Source organism: Amblyraja radiata, chromosome 2 (assembly GCF_010909765.2).
Source record: "Amblyraja radiata isolate CabotCenter1 chromosome 2, sAmbRad1.1.pri, whole genome shotgun sequence".
NCBI classification, from domain to species: domain Eukaryota; kingdom Metazoa; phylum Chordata; class Chondrichthyes; order Rajiformes; family Rajidae; genus Amblyraja; species Amblyraja radiata.
The window spans coordinates 127,988,350-128,013,457 of record NC_045957.1 but is presented as its reverse complement, the minus strand read 5'-3'; the positions used below and the strand labels follow the sequence as shown (position 1 = coordinate 128,013,457).

The window sequence follows — 25,108 nt, the reverse complement described above, 5'->3', positions numbered from 1 at the left end:
TATACTAAAACACATTTAAATTATAAAGTTTATTTTATGATTTTCTACTTTAACATGTTGTTACTAAATAGAAATCAGTGGGAGTACTTTTTGAATATTTATTGCATGTTTTATCTTCTTGCTATTGACACTCGTCGAAGTTAAGTGTCAATACGGGCAACCTGAGTATTTTGATTCTTTAGAAATTATCTTGGATCAGGAATTAAATAGATACATAGACAATAGGTGCAGGAGTTGGCCATTTGGCCCTTCGAGCCATTCAATGTGATCATGGCTGATCATCCACAATCAGTACCCCGTTCCTGCCTTCTCCCCATACCCCTTGATTCCGCTTGCCCTAAGAGCTCTATCTAACTCTCTTTTGAATGCATCCAGTGAATCGGCCTCCACTGCCTTCTGAGGCAGAGAATTCCACAAATTCACAACTGTGTGAAAAAGTTTTTCCTCATCTCAGTTCTAAATGGCCTACCCCTTATTCTTAAACTGTGGCCTCTGGTTTTGGACTCCCCCAACATTGGGAACATGTTTCCTGCACCTAGCGTTTCCAATCCCTTAATAATTTTATATGTTTCTATAAGATCCCCTCTCATCGTTCTAAATTCCAGTGCATACTAGTCCAGTCGCTCCATTCTTTCATCATATGACAATCCCGCCATCCCGGAAATTAACCTCGCGAACCGGCGCTGCACTCCCTGAATAGCAAGAATGCCCTTCCTCAAATAAGGAGACCAAAACTGCACACAATACTCCAGGTACGGTCTCACCAGGACCCTGTACAACTGCTAGGGTACAACTGCGGTCTCACCAGGACCTCTGCTCCTATACTCAACTCTTCTTGTTGTGAAGGCCAACATGCCATTTGCTTTCTTCACTGCCCATTGTATCTGCATGCTTACTTTCAGTGACTGATGTACTTGGCCGCCGAGGTTTTGTTGCACTTCCCCTTTTCCTAACGTGACACAACTCAGATAATAATCTGCCTTCCCGTTCTTGCCATCAAAGTGGATAACCTCACATTTAACCACATTATACTGCATCTGCCCTCTCACCCAACCTGTCCAAGTCACTCTGCAACCTCATAGCATCCTCTTCGCCGTTCACACTGCCACCCAGCTTTGTGTCATTTGCAAATTTGCTAATGTTACTTTTAATTCCTTCATCTAAATCATTAATGTATATTGTAAATGGGTGCAGTCCCAGCACCGAGCCTTGCTCCACCGCACTAGCCACTACCCGCCATTCTGAAAGGGACCCGTTAATCCCTACTCTTTGTTTCCTGTCTCCCAACCAATTTTCTATCCATGTCAATACCCTACCCCCAATACCATGTGCTCTAATTTTGCCCACTAATCTCCTGTGTGGGACCTTATCAAATGTTTTCTGAAAGTCCAGGTACACTACTTCCACTGGCTCTCCCTTGTCCATTTTCCTAGTTACATCTTCAAAAATTTCCAGAAGACTTGTCAAGCATGATTTCCCCTTCGTAAATACATGTTGAATTGGACCAATCATGTTACTGCTATTACATCTTTGATAATCGACTCCAGCATCTTCCCCACCACTGATGTCGGGCTAACTGGTCTATAATTCCCTGCATTCTCTCTCCCTCCTTTCTTCAAAAGTGGGATAATATTAGCTACCCTCCAATCCACAGGAACTGATCCAGAATCTATTGAACATTGGAATTCCACGATTTCTAGAGCCAACTCCTTGAGTACACTCGGATGCAGACCATCGGGCCCTGGGGATTTATCAGCCTTCAGTCCCATCAGTCTACCCAACACCATTTCCTGACTAATGTGAATGTCCTTTAGTTCATCCATCACCCTAGATCTGTCCACTAGTACATCTGAGAGATTGTTTGTGTTTTCTTTAGTGAAGACAGAACCAAAGTACCTGTTCGATGTCTGGCATTTCCTTGTTCCCCATAATAAATTAAACTGTTTCTGTCTTCAAGGGATCCACTATTGTCCTAACTATTTTTTTCTTCTTCACATACCTAAAGAAGCTTTACTATCCTCCTTTATATTTTTTGCTAGCTTACCTTCGTACTTCATCTTTTCTCCCCGTATTGCCTTTTTAGTTCTTTTGATCTTTAAAGGTGTCTCAATCCTCTGGCTTCCCGCTCATCTTTGTATGTTATACGTCTTCTCTTTTATTTTTATACTGTCCTTAACTTCACTTTTCAGCCACGATCGCCTCTTACTCCCCTTAAAACCGTTCTTCCTCTTTGGACTGAAATGATCCTGCATCTTCTGGATTATTCCCAGAAATACCTGCCATTGCTGTTCCACCATCATCCCAGCTAGGGTCCCTTTCCAGTCAACTTTGGCCAGTTTCTCCCTCATGCCAACATAGTCCCATTTGTTCATCTGCAATACTGACACTTCTGATTTACCTTCTCCCTCTCAAATTGCAGATTAAAACTTATCATATTATGGCCACTACAGTACCTCCTAATGGATCCTTTACCTTGAGTTCCCTTTATCAAATCTGGTTCATCACACAACACTAAATCCAGAATTGCTTTCTTCCTGGTCGGCTCCAGTACAAGCTGCTCTAAGAATCCATCTCGCAGGCACTCTACAAACTCCCTTTCTTGGGGTCCAGTACCAACCTGATTTTCCCAGTCTACCTGCATGTTGAAATCTCCCATAACCACTGTAGCATTACATTTGTTACATGCTAATTTTAACTCTGGGTGCAACGTGCACCCTATCTCCACGATACTGTTTGGGGGTGTACTTTTTACTACAACAAAATCCTGTTTCTTCTGATTTTATGTTTGAATCATATGGTCTTGGGCTAATAATTTTCCTAATGTGAGTACTGTGCCCATATTTATTATGTACATATTTATTATATGCAAGTAAGTATTACAGTTGTAGAACTTAATGATGTTATACTTGTACATAGGCTTAATTATTTTCAGTTATTTATGATGAATGGGTTACATTGTTCCCATGGCCAAGACCAGTTTCCAGAAGCAGGCTTCTCATTCCAAGCTCTATAATGGTCAAGGATTACCACAAGGGCAAATATATTATTTCAAGGATGTTCTTGAAGCCTCCTTGAGAAAATGTAACATACTCACTGATCCAAGAGAATTCCTGGCTCATGGCGGATCAACAATGGGGAAGGGGCATCTGAGATGGCATTGAGAACCTCATGATCCTTTGTCACGAGCATGCAAAGGTTCAGCATTACTGATAGAAGGAGGATATCCCTTCCGATACAATCCATCCAAATTCTCCAGCAGACACATTCTGCCCCACCAATGGCAGATATTGGCCTCATCGACCATTGCAAAACATGAGAGGAAGCAAGCCATCTTTCAGCATCAAATGTCTGAAGTCTGAAGCTGATGTCTCAGATATCCTGAGCAAGTGTCTGAGAGGAAGAAAATGATGGTGTGAACACAATGGAGTTCAGAAGAATGAGGGGGGACCTCATTGAAACATACAGAATAGTGAAAGGCTTGGATAGAGTGGATGTGGAGATGATGTTTCCACTAGTGGGACAGTCTAGGACTAGAGGTCATAGCCTCAGAATTAAAGAATGTTCTTTTAAGAAGGAGATGAGAAGAAATGTCTTTAGTCAGAGGGTGGTAAATCTGTGGAATTCTTTGCCGCAGAAGGCAGTGGAGGTCAAGTCAGTGGATATTTTTAAGCCAGAGATAGATAGATTCTTGATTAGTACAGATTTCAGAGGTTATGGGGAGAAGGCAGGAGAATGGGGTTTGGAGGGAGAGATAGATCAGCTATGACTGAATGGCGGAGTAGACTTGATGGGCCAAATGGCCCAATTCTACTAATCCTTATAACATGACAATGTATCAGGGTTTCTTGATGTATGTTAATCTTTCATATTGCAAACATACTGGTTTTGAGGCAACTTGTGTCCTGCAGGTATTATTGTGATTAGTGATCACTGGTGGTGACAGTGTAGTTCAAGGTCCATCCATCAATAATACAATGCATAGTGATTCCAACAAAGTAAAATGGGTTAAAGTCATCAGCCCAATGAAATAGAATAAGACCTTGGAATATTTGCCTCATTTGATGGCCTCAAAGGATATTTGGTTTGAATTGGAAATAAGTGTCCATGTTAATTGGAAGCTGGCAGCAAGAAACCAAGTTGAAGATAATGTAGTGATGTCTGACAATGAATCTCTTCCTGAATTTGATAATAAATCAATTACTTTGAGGAGTGCACAACAGTGACGGAAACCAAGAAATTGCAAGTTCTCCAGCACAAGAAATTAGCACCATACTAAAGAACAGTATACAGCTGACAGAAGAAACCAGTCAGCAGGCTGAATCTATTATGAAGATGAAACGAATTCAAACACTTCAAGGAGAGAAAACAGCTTTTATGTACGGTATGTAAATAAGTCATCTGGGTTTAGAACTCAATTAGTTCTCTGTTCTGCAGAACTTGCAACCTCATTGCATGACTCATTGCTGTTCTGTGACTCTTCAAAGCTGTTGATTCATTGTCCACATCAGGAATAGATTAATCATCACATATCACTTCATTATCTTTAACCATGTCATCATGTGTACATATGGTGTAAGCACCACCTGTTGGTGAGCCTGGCTTATAGTGTCCTATGGATATCATCTTTGTTCGAGATTATCTGCAGTCCCAGTATAGTCTGAAGGTCATGGCAAAAAAAATATGAGTGGGATTATTATGCAACCCGAGTATACAGTTTACAGATTACTTTGTGTATGAAACCTTTTGTCACATAGAAATAAATTATTGAACAGTGGAAGTGTTACAGAGTATAAAAATAATTAGAGTCATAGAGATATACAGCGTGGAAACAGGTTCTTAGGCTCAACTTCCTCACACTGACCAACGCCCCATCTACACTAGTCCCACTTGCCTGTGTTTGGAACATAATCCCTCTATATCTCCTATCCATGTACCTGTCTAATTGTTTCTTGAATGTTGCGATACAACCTGCCTCAACTACTTCCTTCAGCAACTTGTTCCATACACCCACCACCCTTTGTGTGAAAAAGCTGCCCCTTAGGTTCCTATTAAATCTTTCCCCCCTCACCTAAACCTATGTCCTCTGGTTCTCGATTTCCCAACTCTGGGCAAGTGCATTTACCAAATCTATTTCTCTCATGATTTTTTATATAAGGTCACTCCTCATTCTCATGTGCTCCAAGGAATAGATGCCTAGGCTGCTCAACTCCCTATATCTCAGGCCCTCGGGTCCTGACTATATCATTGTCATTCTTCTCTGCAAGCTTTCCAGCTTGACAGCATTTTTCCAATAACATGGTGTCCAGAACTGAACACAATACTCTAAATGTGGCTTGTGATGGTGGTGTGCCTCAGGGTTCGGTGCTGTTTGTCATCTATATCAATGATTTGGATGAGAATATACATGGCAAGATTAAAATGTTTGCTGATGATACAAAAGTGGGTGGTTTTGCAGATAGTGAAGATGGTTGTGAAAAATTGCAGCAGGATCATGATCGATTGGCCAGGTAGGCAGAGGAATGGTTGATGGAATTTAATACAAAGAGATGTGAGGTGTGGCATTTTGGCAAGTCTAACATAGGCAGGAGATACACAGTGAATGATAGGGCTCTGGGAAGTGTTGTAGAGCAAAGGGATCTATGAGTGCAGGTGCATGGTTCCTTGAAGATGGAGTTGCAAGTAGATAGGGTGGTCAAAAAGGTTTTTGGCACTTTGGCCTTCATCAGTCAGAGTATTGAGTATAGAAGTTGGGAGGTCATGGCACAGTTGTATAAGACGTTGGTGAGGCTGCATTTAGAGTATTGTGTTCAGTTCTGGGCACCATGTTATATGAAAGATGTTGTCAAGCTGGAAAGGGAACAGAGAAGATTTACGAGGATGTTGCCAGGGCTAGAGGGTGTGAGCTATAGGGAGAGGTTGAGTAGGTTGGGTCTCTATTCCTTGGAGCACAGGAGGATGAGGGGTGATCTTATAGAGGTGTATAAAATCCTTAGAGGAATACATAGAGTAGATGCACAGAATCTCTTGCCCAGAGTAGGTGATTTGAGGATCAGAGGACATAAGTTTACGGTGAAGGTGAAAAAATGTTAATAGGAATCTGAGGGGTAACTTTTTTACGCAAAGGGTGGTGGGTGTATAGAAAAAGCTGCCAGAGGAGGTAGTTGAAGCTGAGACTATCCCAACATTTAAGAAACGGTTAGACAAGTACATGGGTAGGACAGATTTGGAGGGATATGAACCAAACGTGGGCAGGTGGGACTAGTGTAGCTGAGACATGTTGGCCGGTGTGGGCAATTTGGGCTAAAGGACCTGTTTCCACACTGTATTACTCTATGACTCTATGGCCAACATCTTATATAACTGCAGTATGATCTCCCAACTTCTATACTCAATACTCTGACTGATGAAGGCCAATGTGCCAAAAGTCTTTGTGACCTGCCTATCTACCTGTGACAATACTTTCAAGGAACTTTATACCTGCACTCCTAGATCCCTCTGGTCTACAACATTCCCCAGAGCCTGACCATTCATTGTGTAGGCCCTGCCCATTTTAGACTTCCCAAATGCAATGCCTCACAATACCCTGTATTAAGTTACATGAACCATTTCTCAGTCCACCTACCCAACTGATCAAGATCCTGCTGCAATTCTTGACAAACATCTTCACTATCTACAATATTACCTGCATTTGTGTCATCTGCAAACTTGCTAATCATGCTATGTATGTTCTCATCCAAATCATTGAGAAAGATGACAAACAGCAATGGGTCCAACACCCATTCCTGACGCACATCACTAGTCACAGGCCAATTTTTTTTATCTCACCTTGGATCCCATGTGCTCTAATCTTCCAGAGCAGATCCTTGTTCAATACCTTGCTGAAATCCATAAATATATAACTTTACCGCTCTGCCCTCATCAACCTAAAATAATCAGCAACCTAAATTTGTTAATATAAATTGTCTGGAAAATAGCTGAAGTATGGTGTTTCCTCAAATCTTTTGTGTTCTTTGCATTTGAAATTTGACATATAAAAAGGCTCAAATATATGTGGGGTTCAGTACCTAGTAAGGGCAAAATGTCACTGGGTTGCCCCTCATCATGATACCCCCAACCCCCTGCCTATAATAAGTGGAGCAATGATTTGGCAGACGTCTGTCATTTTTGAAAGCAACATTTATCCACAATTTTACACGGAGTTGAATGTTTCTTTCAGAAAGCAATATTTATATTTGTTGAGGAAAACTACAATGGAAATAGTTAAAAACAACTAAATTATCATGCTCACCAGACTGATTCCTGGGATGTCAGGACTTTCATATGAAGAAAGACTGGATAGACTCGGCTTGTACTCACTAGAATTTAGAAGATTGAGGGGGGATCTTATAGAAAGTTACAAAATTCTTAAGGGGTTGGACAGGCTAGATGCAGGAAGATGGTTCCCGATGTTGGGGAAGCCCAGGACAAGGGGTCACAGTTTAAGGATAAAGGGGAAATCCTTTAGGACCGAGATGAGAAAAACATTTTTCACACAGAGAGTGGTGAATCTCTGGAATTCACTGGCACAGAAGGTAGTTGAGGCCAGTTCATTGGCTATATTTAAGAGGGAGTTAGATGTGGCCCTTGTGGCTAAAGGGATCAGGGGGTATGGAGAGAAGGCAGGTACAGGATACTGAGTTGGATGATCAGCCATGATCATATTGAATGGCGGTACAGGCTCGAAGGGCCGAATGGCCTACTCCTGCACCTATTTTCTATGTTTCTATATAATGGAGACCCTTGATCATTCGACTAACATCTGCTCACAAAATGCATCCTATTTATCTTAATTGACCTAAACAAATTGATAATATAAATTGTTATGCAATAGCTGGTCTTCTGGTACTTAACAAAAATAATTCAGTAGGATTTTTAAATGAAAAAGAAAAGAGCCAGCTTGGGGTCAGAAGCAGAATTTAACAGGAAGGAAGCAATAACAATTGAATGAACTGTTTATAGTGGAATGCCAACATTTTGAAATGGCAGTGCATTAACAGTTACCATGGCTACAATGAAAGACATACTAGCAAGGTAAAATTTCAGCTTGATTGCAACTAAGACTTTAGGCATTAAGGTAATTAAAATGTGTTGCATTATGGAATTGAGTTATATTTTAGCTCAACCAATATTTTTGCTTGGACATCTACCTGAATTAGTTTAATATTGTCATGTATACTGAAGTACAGTGAAAAGCTTTTTGTTTGTAGTCAAAAAAAACATAATTACAGTCAAGTTGCCATCAGTGCACAACATTTAGCACAGGATAAAGTCCAATGAAGATTGATAAAAGATAGTTCACCGGTCTCCAATGAGGTAGATGGAAGGTCAGGACTGCATGCTAGCTGATGAGAGGACCAATCATTTGCCTGATAACAGCTGGGAAGAAAATGTCTCAGAATCTGGAGCGATGGTTTTACAAACTTCTGTACCTTTTGCCTAAGTGACTGGGGTGGGACTGGTCCTTGACTATGCTAGTAGCCTTGCTGAAGTAGTGTAGATGGAGTCAATGGAAGGGAACTTGGTTTGTGTGATGGCCTGGACTATGTCCACAACAATTACTTGCTGTCTTGGATGGAGATCTTCCCAAACTGTACTGTGATGCATCCCAATAATATGCTTTTTACGGTGCATCTGTAGAAATTGGTGATGGCTGTTGGGACATGCCAAACTTCCTAAACCTAAGGAAGTATAGGCATCGTTGTGCTTTCTTGGCCATAGCTTATCAGTATTATGAAAATTATTATAATTTTCAGGTGGTTATGTCCATTGAAAACTGTGGGTCCTGACACCTACCTTCAATGCTAAATGAAGTCACAAAAGTGCCTCCTATTCTCGGACTCAGATCGTTCTGCTGTGTAAATCTGGGATTGTGTTATTAATCTGGATACTCAGCATTTTCAGTCTTTTTATTTTATCCATATTGATTTTATAGCTTCATTAAAACTGTACTTTGATCATGGGGGAAAAAAGGGTGAGGTGGGGGTGAACATTTTTTCAGGAGAAAGTTGATTCAAGAGTTGATTGAGGAAGTGTCTCAATTTATCTGAGATTGCATGCTTACAAACAAATGAAACGTTTCTAAAAATCATCTAATTTCTGTAGGATAATTGTTGGTGGACAGTATTTAATAAGGTTTTATTCCATTACTAGAGTAAATGGGACCCGTTGGGTCCCACATGGGAAGCCTGGTTCCCCCAATGCAACCCATTCCCCAACGCAATATTCCACCACTCACCTGTTCCCCCAACGCAACCCATTCCCCACGATCTGAATTCTGGAAAGGGGGTGTGGGGATGGGAGGATGGGGGGGGGGGGGGGCTAGCACACTACTCACCCCGCGTTTTCGGCCTCGCGCAGTAGATCCCGGTCCCACTCCGGCTTCACTCAGATGCTTCCGATTCAACTCAGCAGCTTCCAGCTGGTCGTGCTGGTCACTGCAGAAGCAGTCCGCTGGCAGCTCACTCTCTGCACGCTTTCCATGGGCTGCTCAACACTCTGTGTGGGCTGCTCAACACACTGCGCCCCTACAGCTTTTTATTCTCCTCGCCGCATTATTGACAGCGGGTTCCGGAAGGGGGCGGTTTTTACGATTTTTAAACCTTCATAACTTTTGTACTAGTTCACCGATCGGAATAAAACTTGACTTGCAGCAGAGGATAATGGTGAGTTAGGTGGCAAAAATTCGTAGCCCTATGAGGAATTGTTTATGGGCAAATTTAATTACAACGCAGACCAGAAGTGGTCAAGATGAAAGTATTAGTAATAGTATAAAAGATAGATATTTATAGTGCAGTCAGTTCTTTCTCGTTCAAGCATTGGCAATGGCTGGTGAGCATTCCACAGACCATGGTTAGCGATGAGTCTGCTCCTTCAGTATAATTGCAGCTTTTTAATGTCGAATTTTGGGTAGTGATATATTTATCGAAATCAGAATTATATTAGCTGAGAACATTAAACATCTAATTAGTAAGGATATCAAAGGTTACAGGAAGAATGGGGATGGGAGTTGAGAGAGAAAGATAGCTGAGCTATGATTGAATGGAGGAGTAGACTCAATGGGCCAAATGGCCCAATTATGCTCCTAGGCCATATGAACATTTGAAATTATTTTAAAAATGCATATAAATGTATACAAATAATTTGCAAACATAGATTGTGTGAAAGGGGAAACCAGAAATATGCTCCAGCCCAAACAATCTGAGTTAGTATTTATAGTTTTCATGAGGTGTAATCCTAATCCCATCTAACCATGCTGTTCCACTCCTTTTATTCTTGATTTCTTCATCCACCCAGATAATCTTGACTAGCCTTTGTTCTAATCACTAACACATTTATTAGACATTCAGTAAGATCATAGCCTGCTGGGTTTTTAATCTTTCTCTTCTTGTCTGTCCTTAATATTTAACATCAATTTGACATCTTTAGCTTTTTTTTTTAAAGCCAATGTTCTCTGGAAAGAGTCTGTTATTATTAACTGTGCCTACTCTTTCAGAATTATTAACATGGTTGAAATAGTATGCCATAATTTATTTTCCTAACAAGATATGCCTGAATTTTAAGTTCTTCATATTTGTGTTTCGCCAGCAGTGGTAGAATTGTCGCCAGAGACTATTTGACACGTTTGGCACACATGTCAGTGAGGGGTTAAATGGCACATTGTACACCAACATATACAGTATATATGTTGTCCATTACATCTCGACTTCACAATACTTAAATTCTGCATTGCATTAGATTTTTTACATTTAACTTTATATAATATCATTTTAAATATAGAAATACCTTCAACAGAGGCAATTAGAATGGATTGGGAACGAGAATTATTGATAAAAATTCCGAAAGACAGATGGGAAAAACACTTGCTATATGTACACACATGTTCGATTAATGTAAGACATAACTTAATTCAATTTAAGATTTTACATAGATTATATTACTCGAAAACTAGACTGAATAAAAATTTTCCAAATGTCTCCCCCATCTGTGACAAATGCTTATCTCAAAATGCCACTATAACACACTCTCCTGTACAAAACTTCATAAATTCTGGAATGAAATTTTTGGAATTTTTACAAAACTATTTATCATAAAACTGAACCCCAATACAGAACTGATTATCTTCGGAGCAATGGAAGACGGATGTAAACTAACTACATTTCAAAAATCTCTCCTTAACTATGGCTTAATAACGGCAAAAAAACTTCCACACCAACGCTCAAACTGTGGATCTCAAATATGTCTGAAATGTTACATCTTGAAGAAATGAGACTCCTCCTATCAGGCAAAGCAGACCAATTCTTAATGATTTGGTCTCCTTTTATCGACTTTTTACAAGCATATGGTGCAACATAACCTTAGAAATTAAATGTTTCAGAACCGGGTGAAGGGTGGGTAAAGATATTAAATAGGTATATCTCTCTCAATCGCTTTCTTTTTATTTCCTTTCTTTTTCTCTATTTCTTTTTTTCCCCCTCTCTTTTCCTCTCCATCCCTTTCTACCTTTTTGTTTACTTGTCTCTTTCTCCGGGCTTTCTTTACTTTCTCACGAACTTACACTATCACCACAGCTTATGATACTCTTTTCTTCTCTATCTTTGCTTGTCTCATTTTCTGTTCTGTTCTGTTATATCTCATTATGTATTAGGTACTTATGTACTACATCATTGTACTTCTAATAATAAATAAATAACTTTATTCACATAAGGTGCTAATTCTAGATCTAACATTTTGGTTGCACATTAACTAACAATGAATTCCATTTGCAACTGCTCTATAAGTCAGCAAGTCACCATGCAGGTCTGTAGGACTGGTTAGGCTGCATTTGGAGTATTGCATGCAGTTCTGGTTGCCTCAATACAGGAAATATGTGGAGGTTGTTGGAGAGGGTGCAGAGGAGGTTTACCAGAATGCTGCCTGGAATAGAGGGTTTCAGCCACAGAGTCAGCCTCAGCACCCATGCCCTGGATCGTCAGCGCGGCCTCAGCAGCAGCAGCCGTTGGCCTCAGAGCCAGCCTCAGCGCCCAGGCCCCGGATTGTCAGCGTGACCCCTCCCCGCCCCCAGAGCTGCCCGTCGCTGCCCGCAGATGTAGCCCTAGCCTCAGCGCCAAGGCGGCGGATCTCCGCGGGCTCAGAGCAACAGTAAAATGGAAGTAATGTTACCCGTGTCGCTTATTGTGAAAAAAAGATCGCAATCTGAATTCTGGAAAGGCCCCAACTGCGCAGGCGCGGCTGAGGACCCATTGGGTGCCCTTTGTGACACCAGCAGAGCTGTGCACGGGAACTCTCCCCCAATTGCGCATGCGCGGGTGGGGGCGCTGTTTTAAGTTATTTTTTTAAAAACGTTAATAACTTTTTAAATATACCATAAATTTGCACAAAACTCATTTCATTTGCACCACAGGACAATGGTGAGTAAAGTGGGGCAAAATTTGTAGCGTTATCGTATACCATTTTTGCGCAAATAGGAGTGACATGAACCTGCAAACAAACAAGATGGGAGTTTTAGTTAAATAGATAGAGATAGAGATATATTTATATTGTATATTGTATATTTCTATCTATATCTATATCTATAGATATAGATATAGATGTGCGGAGTAAGTTTTTTATACAAAGACCGGAGGGGACCAGGAATGCACTACCATGGGTGGCGTTGGAGGCAGATGCAATAGTTATGCCTAGGAGGCTTTTAGTTAGGCACATTGCTGTGCAGGGTACAGAGGGATATGGACCATGTACAGGCAGATGAGATCAGTTTAACTTGGCATCATGTTCGGCACAAGCATAGTGGGTCAAATGGCTTGTTCCTCTACTGTACAGTACGTTTTATCATTAGCCAATTCAATTAAAGAGGTTCTGATATGTAAATTTATTTTCCTCCTTACCCCCGAGTCAGATTCAAGGTGTACCAGCAACCTATACCTACATCAAACTACCTGTCACCATCAAACTGCAGACTGTGACCCTAACTTTTAACTCATCACCCCAAGCAACTGATCACAACCTGCCTAAAACTTGAATCTCCAGGGTCTTGATTTTCTTTATTTCTCTCATCCTTCATCTAAGGTTCCAAATTACCCCCCCCCCCCCCCCCCTCAACCCCCCCTCCCCCCTCCAGTCCTTGCATCCTCTGGGACCCCTCCCTCCTCAATATAGATTTCTCTGCTTGTTCTGCAGCAGCAGAGGAAGGTCTTTATGTGTAGGAAAAGATTGCCGAAAGTTTTCAAGGCAGGTTTATTGCCTTAAGTCTCGTGCAATAAAATGTTGCAATGTGTTTCACCAGCCTTTTGCGTCTGCTGTCATGGAACAGCTTTTAGGACTATAAATTTTGAATTGCCTTGAAGGTCTTCAGTTTAGTTGGGCATGCTAATTTGATTTAAGTAGAAGTAAATCTGTTAGAGACTATAATTGTCTTTATTAATGATATAATACGTAATGGTGGTAGATATGGTGGGATGAGCAAACTTTTACTTTTGCCTTTGGAAAGGTTATCAGATTCCCTGCAGAACAACAACACATATTCCAAAATAATATAATTCCTTCAGAGTTTGCTGTTTGCTTTGTCCATAAGAAATGGATTCTAACTACCTAGATATTTTTCATCTGCTTAACTTAATTTAATATTGCATCTTAAATGCTTAACTTAAACAAGGAGTGTATGGGTGCAATATGAAAGTGTATGTTTTGAAGGTTATTAATTCCAAAGAGGAAAATGCCACTGTAGCCATCTGGCAAACTTTTGCTATCGCTTCTGTTGAATTCTTCAGATAAAAATCATCAACTGAAGTGGTTGCTAAATTAGGATGTGCCTTTAAACTACCCTTCATGTGGTGGTTAGAACTGATTCATGGAAAACAGTTTCAATTACTGCAGCAGTTGAGAAAAGTTTGTTGCCGTCTTTTTAATTCAATTATTTAACAGAAATGAGGGTTTATAATTCGGGACACGAAGATGGAGAAGAAGACCAGGAAGAGGTTAAAAATGTTTAAGATCTGTTCTATTATATTTTGATGATTTTTCAGAGAAAATAAATCTAGATCATTTTGTTTGTTTTCCTCAGGCACTCGATAGACCTATAATGAAAGACATGAGTATTGAATTTGCCCAGAAATGTAGTGATCAGATAAGTGATGTAAGTACCTTCTGTTGAAAAACTATTTTGATATAGTGCATAAAATTGCCATTGTTAATGAGGTGTGATATTAGTTTTTTGACCTCCAAAACATTTAACTTTCACCTTTATATAATTTGAAACTAAAGTGGTCATTGATTTGATTTCAAATTATTTGGATTGCTTTCAATATTCTGTATACAATTCTCAGTTTCAAGTTTTATTACTAGTGGAATGTAATAAATGGAATGATTTGCAATGTCTAATGGGAGAGTGCATCTGTTAAAATGGTTGTCTGTATTTAATTAAAAGATATTGAGTGAATGATATTCTAAATGTGCTACTGATATGTTTTTAGATTAAATACAAAGAACGACACATAAAGTCAAAAGGAAAGTATACTTTTGTGCCAGATACACCTCAACAACAATGTATGAAAAAAGCAACTACTCTTGTATCTGAGGTAAGTCACATGCTATTGCATTGTAAGTTAATGCAAGATAATGACATGTGTTTTTAATTTTACACCACTTAAGATAATGCAATATTTATACAATTTTCAAAGAAATGCAGGCATTGTATATGATATCAGGTTGAAAATTTGGGGAGCCTGATTTTGGTGACTGTGTCAAAATGTTGCTCAGTGTTACCTTCTAACGGTGATCCTGTTGTAGTTTGTGGGAAGTGAGAGTGTGTCAATTTGTATGAGGTTAGCTAGTCCCAACGTAGAACTACCCATCACATATCCATGAAAACCTGAGCTCTGATCTACCTGGAAGTGGGTTAACAACCCATGCTTGTGACTATTACCCCACAACACTCCCACAGCAACGATCCCCATAACGACTGATTAAAGTGGCCAGCCAGCGCATTAGCTTAAAGCTTAAACATCTGGTTGGAAAGATAATTCACAAGGAACCCTTAAAATGGAAACTGCTTTTCAAACTCTGATAATTCACCTACACATAAACTCATTAACTGCTTTTGTGTTATGATATCCAAATAAACTTTGAAGTATGTGTATATATATAAAATACATTTTGGAAATGGATGGTAAGCAGGAAAATCAATATTTGATTTTATGGAATTGAAGTACATTGATGATGTATTAATTGAAGTAAATAATGAAACTGGGTTGTTCATGCAACATTGCTGATAGCAACTGTCTAGAAATAACAATGAGCCTCTTATTATTTTGATCTGGCTAAATGGTATGGGTTTGTACTTTCAGTAGCACTACAACAGAATGTTTTATATTTGCAGACCAAATACAAAGAAGATATGAAAAAAGAAAGTTCTAAATGCTTGTATGCACAGATGCCCGCTACCATTGATACTGTGTTTGCTAAAGAAGTTTCTCAGGCTCAGAGTAAGGTATGATGGCAGTCCCTTGCTATGTACTCATTATAACTTATTATTAAAATATTAATGCAACATAAAGCGAAGTAGATATGTACCAATATGATGCTAAAAAACTATCATGAGAATTGTAAAAAAAATACTTGAGGTGCTCTGTTTAACAGTAGTTATTCAAAATATTTGGAAGAGAAGCTGGCCATTAACATTAAATCCCTTTATGAGAATACTAGACTAAGTGGGACCCGTTGGGTCCCATGTTCACACGGGATGGCTGGTCCCCAAAGCAATATTCCACCTCTCCACCAATTCCAATATTGGTGGCTGGGTGGGGGGGCTTTCTGGAGCACCGGTATGGGAGTTGTGGGCTGAAGGGACTGGTCTCCAGAGGGCTAGTATGGACATTGTGGGGCAAATGGATTCTTTGGTTGGCAGCTCAGTCCCTCAAGTCTGATGTGCTGGCAGCTCACTCACGGCTGGTGGCTGGCAGTTGACTCATGGCTTTTCCTTGAAATTCCATTTCAAGCAGGGTGCAAGGCCACCAAATTCAAATCCATATTCCTACCACTTCAACCAGGATGCAATGCCACCAAATTCAAGTGCAGTTTCTTACCACTTCAAGCAGGGTGCAAGGCCACCAAATTCAAGTGCAGTTTCATACCACTTCAAGCAGGGTGCAAGGCCACCACATTGAATTGCAGTTTCATACCATTTCAAGCAGGGTGAAACCACCATAAAACCACAATGAAACCACACAAAACACCACACTCACAGTTCAGTAGACATTCAGTGTGTTCAGTTGATTCACAGCCCAGACAGAGTTGTGACCTCTCCCTCCCCATCATGCAGAGACTGAGCCACACCCACACTTCCGGGTTTTATAACCCTCCCCCCTCCCACCGGAAAAGGTGTGGCCTTCATGGCGTGATTGACAGGAGAGAGATTCTCAACATTTTTTAAACACTAATATCACTTTTATTTTTCATTGATGAGAAGAGTCCTCTGCACCTGATGAGCGGAGGGGGACTGAGTAAGATGGCCAAACACCACAGCCGTAAGTGGTGGCATTTTATCGACAAGGTCCCACATAAGAGATTAGTATACAAACTTAAAGCACACGGCATTGGGGGTTCAGTGGATTGATGTGGATAGAGAACTGGCTGGCAAACAGGAAGCAAAGAGTAGGAGTAAACGGGTCCTTTTCACAATGGCAGGCAGTGACTAGTGGGGTACTGCAAGGCTCAGTGCTGGGACCCCAGCTATTTACAATATATATAAATGATTTGGACGAGGGAATTGAATGCAACATCTCCAAGTTTGCGGATGACACTAAGCTGGGGGGCAGTGTTAGCTGTGAGGAGGATGCTAGGAGGCTGCAAGGTGACTTGGATAGGCTGGGTGAGTGGGCAAATGTTTGGCAGATGCAGTATAATGTGGATAAATGTGAGGTTATCCATTTTGGTGGCAAAAACAGGAAAGCAGACTATTATCTAAATGGTGGCCGACTAGGAAAAGGGGAGATGCAGCGAGACCTGGGTGTCATGGTACACCAGTCATTGAAAGTAGGCATGCAGGTGCAGCAGGCAGTGAAGAAAGCGAATGGTATGTTAGCTTTCATAGCAAAAGGATTTGAGTATAGGAGCAGGGAGGTTCTACTGCAGTTGTACAGGGTCTTGGTGAGACCACACCTGGAGTATTGCGTACAGTTTTGGTCTCCAAATCTGAGGAAGGACATTATTGCCATAGAGGGAGTGCAGAGAAGGTTCACCAGACTTATTCCTGGGATGTCAGGACTGTCTTATGAAGAAAGACTGGATAGACTTGGTTTATACTCTCTAGAATTTAGGAGATTGAGAGGGGATCTTATAGAAACTTATAAAATTCTTAAGGGGTTGGACAGGCTAGATGCAGGAAGATTGTTCCCGATGTTGGGGAAGTCCAGGACAAGGGGTCACAGCTTAAGGATAAGGGGGAAATCCTTTAAAACCGAGATGAGAAGAACTTTTTTCACACAGAGAGTGGTGAATCTCTGGAACTCTCTGCCACAGAGGGTAGTCGAGGCCAGTTCATTGGCTATATTTAAGAGGGAGTTAGATGTGGCCCTTGTGGCTAAGGGGATCAGAGGGTATGGAGAGAAGGCAGGTACGGGATACTGAGTTGGATGATCAGCCATGATCATATTGAATGGCGGTGCAGGCTCGAAGGGCCGAATGGCCTACTCCTGCACCTAATTTCTATGTTTCTATGTTTCTATGTAATCAATATACAATGCAAAAAGGAAGATGTCAAGTTTAGGCCACCAACCATTTGCAGTGCCTTTACTTCAACCGAAGCCCCACCAACCATTTGCAGTGCTTTTACCTCAAACCAGCCACATTTTCATTTTCAAACCACATTAAGGGCACTCAAGGTCAGTAAAACCACACTCACAGTTTAGTAGATATGTGTTCAGTGTTATTCACAGCTCAGACTGAGAGACGTGATCCTCTCACTTCCCCCATCTTGCAGAGACCGACTGAGGCACAACACTTCCGGGTTTTATAGTCCCTTCCTCCTCCCACCAGCAGGGGCAGCAGAGAGAATCTCAACATTTTTAAAACATTAATAACTCTTTTATATTTCATTGATGGGAATAATCCTCTTGTCCTGCGCAGCGGAGGGGGACTCTGAGTAAGATGGCCAAAAATCACAGCCGTAGGGGCAGCGTTTTTTTCTAAAATCATGAAACAGAAAAACAGGAAGTGGTCAAGATCAGACTTTTAGTAATGTAGATTCACTAGTAGTGTTGACCACTGTGGACTATAGTATTTTAATGAAACCGAACATCGATGGTGAGTATAACTGTTGTGACATTTATTTATGCATGCTTTTAACATCCATAGCCAAAGAAAGATTCCACTTTGATGTCTGATTGGAATCTCAAGTGGTACATAACTACTTTATTCTAATATTTTCTGAACTTGAATTGTCTCACATAGGAAATCATAAGATTATCCAAATAAGTTCAACCCTTCTTAAAGCCATCTTAAACCCATCAGTCTGAAGAAGGGTTTTGGCCCGAAACGTCACCTATTTCCTTCGCTCCATAGATGCTGCTGCACCCGCTGAGTTTATCCAGCTTTTTTGTGTACCTTCTTAAAGCAACTGTGCATTCACAATAGTTTCAGCATACTTTAATGATTTCCAGTCATCCTTATGGCTGATGTATTGTATGCAAAATGTACAATTTCTAGTACTATCTAGGTTGAAGTTCAAGAGATTAGCAAGTTGAGTGGCTCCACTCGTTGACGTAGTGGAAAGAAAAAAACAAAAACATGTTGGAAATGGCCAGCAGATGAGGCAAGATATGTGAAGAACAAACAAGAGTATAGGTTTTCTACCAGATGCAATTCTAATAATTGGATTTCAATTCTTTCTTTGTTAGGTTAAGCAGGTGCTGGTCCCCAAAATAAAGGAAGTCGTTTAAATCTGACTTTGAATCATTTGTAAAAACGGTCTCTACTTGTTTCCCAATAGCTGATGTTTCTGCACTCAGGAAGTGCAAGGAAAGGCTAATTTGTTAATTGCCCATAGTGGGGGAATGGCACAGATGAGCATAGACTTTCTGGGCTAAATGACAGCATCAACTGTTGTAATATGATATATAAGCTGTTAAACAATTGCTATAACAGCGACAGTACAGTAACGTAGACATGTGTGTAGCGGTGGTGTGTGTAGCGGTGGTGTGTGTAGCGGTGGTGTGTGTGTGTGGGGGGGGGGGGAATTCACCTTGGTTTATAAACCCACAGTAAAACAAGTTCCAAACAGTCCACCCAAATAGTAAAGAGTTGAGAATTAAGTCATACTCACTGGGATATCAATATTTTGGCTGCAGCTTCCATCAGACATAATTTCTGTGTTCCACTTTTGTCCGCAATAAATGATTGCAGTATCTGTACACTTTGACGCAAGATGCTGTCCTTTAATGAGTCCATAATGTACAGTGCCGTACCTGATTAATGCCAAATGGTAGACTGCTATTCTCCAATGGGGTCAATTCAGCATTTATACAACTTGCACTCAAAATTGTTATATCCACGGCATGAATAATGGCAAAGCCTGCAGTCGTATCCTGGAGGGAGATTGTGCTTTGAGGATCCCATTTTGATGAGCAGCACCCAAAAGTTGTTTTCATTGCTGGATGAGTCCTCCCCTCTCTGGTGTAATTGCAACATTCTCCCTAATTAGTAATGCAACTCCTCCACCTCCTTTGCCTTCCTCTTGATCATGGCTTAAATATCTGAACCCTGGAACATTTCAGCTGCTGCTCCTCTCTCAATTAAGTATCTGCAAGGACACCAGTACAACCCAGTCTCTAAGCTCATCTACCTTACCTGTAATAGTTCGTATATTAAAATAAATAGACAATAGGTGCAGGAGTAGGCCATTCGAACCTTCGAGCCAGCACCGCCATTCAATGTGATCATGGCTGATCATCCCCAATCAGTACCCCGTTCCTGCCTTCTCCCCCTGACTCCGCCATCTTTAAGAGCCCTATCTAGCTCTCTCTTGAAAGTATCCAGAGAACCGGCCTCCGCCGCCCTCTGAGGCAGAGAATTCCACAGACTCACAACTTCGCACAGAAATACACTTCACACTGTCAGTTCCACTGTGTTCATTAACCTGGTCCTACCTGTTCTTCCTATTGGACACTTCGCCTAACCCTTTCCTTTGCCTCAGTCTCTCCATTTTCTGACCTACTACTCTGGTTCCCACTCACACTGCCACACTAGGTTCAACTCTGCTGAGTGGCATGGCAAACCTTCCTCGAGGGATCTTGACGATCCCCCAGTTTAGGTGCAACCTGTCCGTCCCGTGTAGGTCCCACCTGGTCTGAAAGAGAGCCCAATAATCGATGTATTTGAAGCCCTCCTTCCTAAACCAGTTCTTCATCCACACATTCAATTGTACTATTTCCTTTACACTGCCTCACTAGCATGTGGCACAGTGAGTAATCCTGAGATTACAACCCTAGATGCTTTGTAACCTTCTGCGTTACTCCCTAGATTCACTTGGAAGTATCTCATCCCCCTTCATGCTTCTTTACCAATATCAACCATAATCTCTGGCTGCATATCCTCCCCTCTTAGAATGCCCTGTGCCAGCTAAGAGGCATCCGTGACCCTGGCATCAGGGAGGCAAATACCAGCTTGGCCACTGAAACAGGTTCATCGGAATTATTGAGAGAGGGAAAAATTGATGGATAAAAAAAATTAAAAGAGATCTTACTCAACAATAATTAAACTTGAAGGAATGTCCTTTTCATTATTCTTGCATTTTCAGCATTGGGGAAGTTAATGGGCAGTAATGAACTCCTATTGCTTTACTAACAGGGGACATGACTTGAGAATTAAGGGACTGAAGTTTAGGGGTAACATGAGGGGGAACTTCTTTACTCAGAGAGTGGTAGCTGTGTGGAATGAGCTTCCGGTGAAGGTGGTGGAGGCAGGTTCGTTTTTATCATTTAAAAATAAATTGGATAGTTATATGGATGGGAAAGGAATGGAGGGTTATGATCTGAGCGCAGGTATATGGGACTAGGGGAGATTATGTGTTCGGCACGGACTAGAAGGGTCGAGATGGCCTGTTTCCGTGCTGTAATTGTTATATGGTTATATGGTTATAACAGGGGGAACTTTAACTGGAAATTACGATCTAACTGTGTGTTGAGATTTCTTTCTATCAGCAGTGTAGGGATGAGCACTTGGCACCGGTAATTATTTGAAAAAAGAAACTGACACTAAGATGCCATTTTCCACAGAAATCAGAAACAAAATGTGACTATAAAGTGCATAAAATAAAAAGAGATGATTCTGTTAAATGTCTGTGTTATTGCTGTATAATAAACCTGCCTAAAAAAGATAAGGTATTTTTATTTTTATCAGAAACAATACTTGCAAAAATATGATGCAGATAAAGGAAAATCAAGTTATTCGAACATGAAAGAACTGCCGGATGTTAAGCATGCAATGGAAGTCAATAAACGACAAAGTGATGTAAGTGATAAGTTCTGTGAATGGAAAGGAATGTTCGTACAAAGTATATTGTATTGTTTTGATATATGCAGAAATAATCACAAATTCCTATTTACTGTACAGAGTTGGAATCTGGAGCAAGAAAACAAACTGATAGATAAACTCAATGGGTCAAGCTGCATCTATGGAGGCAAAGGGATAGTCGATGTTTTGGGTTCTGACCCCACAACAGGACTGATCTATACCTTTTACTGTACATGAAGATGAAGTTTTGTTTCAATTTTGAGTCATATAGCATGGAAACGGGCCTTTCGGTCAACGCCCAAGCAGACTATGATGCCCCAAATACACTAGTGCCACCTGTTTATGTTTGACCCAAATCCCTCTAAATCATTCCTATCCATGTACCTATCCTAATGCCTTTTAAATGTTGTTATAGTTCCCGCGCCAACTATCTGTTGGCTCTGTTGGTAAGGATAGAAATCCAATCCTTAGCATGAAACGACGTGGGATCTGAAGATGTAGAATCCATGTAGGGAGTGTTAAGAAAATGCAAGGGTAAAAAGGCTGAGGGTAGATATATACAGGCCTCAGAATAGTAGCCAGGTTGTAGGGCCCAAATTATATCAGGAAATAGAAAGGCATGTAAGAAACGCAATGTTACAGTGGTCATGGGATTTCAATATTCAAACAACTGGGAAATTCAGGTTTATACAGAATATCAAGAGAAATAATTTTTCTTTTGAGATAGCTCCTTAGAACTGCTTGTAGTCCAGCCCACTAGGGAAAAGGCAATTTTGGATTTGGTGTTGTGTAATGAATCAGACTTGATTAGGGAGTTTAAGGTAAAGTAACCCCTAGGAGGCAATGATCATCGTATGAAAAAAATCAACTTGTAGTTTAGTTCATAAGTTCTAGGAGAAGAATTAGAACATTTGGCCCATCAGGCCTATTCCACTATTCAATCATGGCTGATCTATCTTTCCCTCAACCCCATTCTCCTGCATTCTCTGCATAACCCTTGACACCCTTACTAATCAAGGAACTGTCAATCTCCACCTTAAAAATATGTCTTGACGGCCTCCACAGCCATCTGTGGTAATGAATTCACAGGTTCACCAGCCTTTGACCAAATAAATTCCATCTAATCTCCTTTCTAAAGGTACACCTTTTATTCTGAGGCTAAAGCTTCTGGTCCTAGACTCCCCCACTAGTGGAATCAACCTCTCCACGTTCATTCTATTCAGGCCTTTCACAATTTGGTAAGTTTCAATGAGGTTCATAATCATCCTTCTAAACTCCAGTAAGTATAGGCCCAGTGCCTTCAAGTGCTCATCGTATGTTAACCCAATCATTCCTGGGTTCATTCTTATAAACCTCCTCTGGATTCTTTCCATTGTCAGCATATCCTTCCTCAGATATGGGGCCCAAAACTGCTCACAGTACCCCAAATGCAGTCTGACCATTGCCTTATAAAGCCTCATCATTACATCCCTGTATTTGTATTGTAGCCCTTTCAAAATAAATGCTAGCATTGCATTCCCCTTCCTTACTACCAATTCAAACTTGTAAATAACTATTTGGGAATCATGCACCAGCACACCCAAGTCCCTTTGCACCTCCGATTTCTGAATTCACTCCCAATTTAGAAAATAGTTTATGCCTTTATTCCTACTACCAAAATGTATGACTCCACATTTTGCTACGCTGTATTCCATCTGCCACTTCTCGCCCCACCCTCACAACCTGCTTAAGTCCTTCTGCAGAGTCCCTGCTTTCATTACAATACCTGCTCCTCCACCTATCTTTGTAGTTTGAGCGGGAGAAGCTGAAAACGGATGAATCATTATTATTGGTAAAAGTAACTACTGGGGCACGAGGGAGGGTTAAAATTAATTAGAAGGGGATCAATAGACAATAGGTGCAGGAGTTTAAGGTAAATAGCAATAGATCCTTGCAGGAAAGATGGCGGAGCAGCAATGGCAGGAGTTTCTGGGAGTAATTTGGAAGACATAGAATCTTTTCAATTCAAAGAGGAAGAAACATACTAAGAGGAGAATGAGGGTTGTGTGGCTGACAAAGGAAGTCAAAAAAAGCATAAAAGCAATGGAAAAGGCATATAACAAGGCAAAGATTAGCGGGAAGCTAGAGTATTGAGAAGCTTTGTAAAAAACAATTAAAAAAGCAATAAGAGGAGAAAAAATTAAATATGAAGGTAAGCTAGTCAGTAATATAAAAGAGGATACCGACATAATTTTCTGATACATAAAGAGTAAAAGAGAGGCTAGAGTAGACATTGGACCACTGGAAAATAATGCTGGAGGAGTAGTAATGGAGAACAAAGAAATGATAGATGAACTGAATGTGATTTTTGCGCCAGTCCTCACAGTGTAAGACACCAGCCAGAAATTCAAGGGAGTCTGTGCAGTAGCGAATGCAGTCGCTATTACAGAGGAGATGGTGTTTGGGAAGCTGAAAGGTCTGAAGGTGGGTGTCTCCTGGACCAGATGGACTACACTCCAAGGTGGCAAAAGAGGTAGCTGTTCAGATTGTGGAAGCATTAGTAGTGATCTTTCCAAATCATTATAGGGAATGATTCCAGAGTGGAAAATCGCAAATGTATTTCCACTGTTTAAGAAGGGAGTGAGGCAAAAGAAAGGCAACTATAGGCCAGTTAGTCTGATTTCTGCGGTTGCTAATGAGAATGTGGTTTAGAGGAGAAAATAGATCAACCATGATCGAATGACAAAGCAGACGTCAGGAAATTGATAAAACATTCTGTACTTGCAAAATACTGCAATAGTATTCCACCTGTGATATTAAGTACAATGAAAGTCAAATCGTACTAAATTTCACAGGCAAAGTAAAATGCGCTATTGCTGGCTAAAGATGATTAGATGGTGCATTGTTACAGCCCTGACCAAGGATGAACATCTAGCAGGAATCTTTCATAGTAATCTGAACTATCAGAATTGTAGATAATCAATATTTAATATCCTATCCAAGGAGCTAACCTATGACATAAAAAAATAATTTCCTTCACAATGCTTCAAAGGTTGATATTGGTATTGATTTATTATTGTCGTGTGTATTGAGATACAGTGTGTATTGAGATACAGTTGCTTGCTATCCATGCAAATCGTTCCATGAATAATTAACCAAGGTAGTGCAAAAGAGAAAATAGAGTTCAGTATATATATTGTTACAGCTTCTGAAAAAGTGCAGATAAGAAAATGAAGTGCAAGGGCCAACACAACATTGCAAAGAGAATTATATAATTTGGTGCATATTTAACACAAATCTTGTCACATACGTGATGGTAAATCTTAACGAGAAGTGTGTGTTAAATTTACAGAGTGGTGTGATTCTAATGATGTTCTACTCCAGAATAAATGGATTATTCCAGATGTTGATGTTGGAAAAATTGCTACACATCAAACTTTTAGGCCAATTTTTACTGGCAGCATCTCACATCTAATGAATTATTTTAACTGTCATGTAGTTGTCATTTTGAGCAGAGGAATATCCCACCAATGGTGATAAAGTGGGGATATTAGCCGCTAATTGGTTTTATGAATATTGTCAGAAG

General features: G+C 40.5%; 1 protein-coding gene across 3 annotated transcripts in view; it reads left to right on the top strand.

The window, feature by feature from the left end:
* The window catches only part of nebl (nebulette), a 308,612-nt gene that overhangs the window by 201,578 nt on the left and 81,926 nt on the right, over positions 1-25,108 (top strand). Inside the window, exons 5-8 of one of the 3 annotated variants that reach the window (XM_033015397.1) lie at positions 14,099-14,170; positions 14,508-14,612; positions 15,413-15,523; positions 21,430-21,540. The exons of the other annotated variants lie outside the window; for them this stretch is intronic. Of the exons in view, the coding sequence (XP_032871288.1) occupies positions 14,099-14,170; positions 14,508-14,612; positions 15,413-15,523; positions 21,430-21,540 (399 nt within the window). The remainder of the gene's footprint in view (positions 1-14,098; positions 14,171-14,507; positions 14,613-15,412; positions 15,524-21,429; positions 21,541-25,108) is intronic. 3 annotated transcript variants of the gene reach the window in all.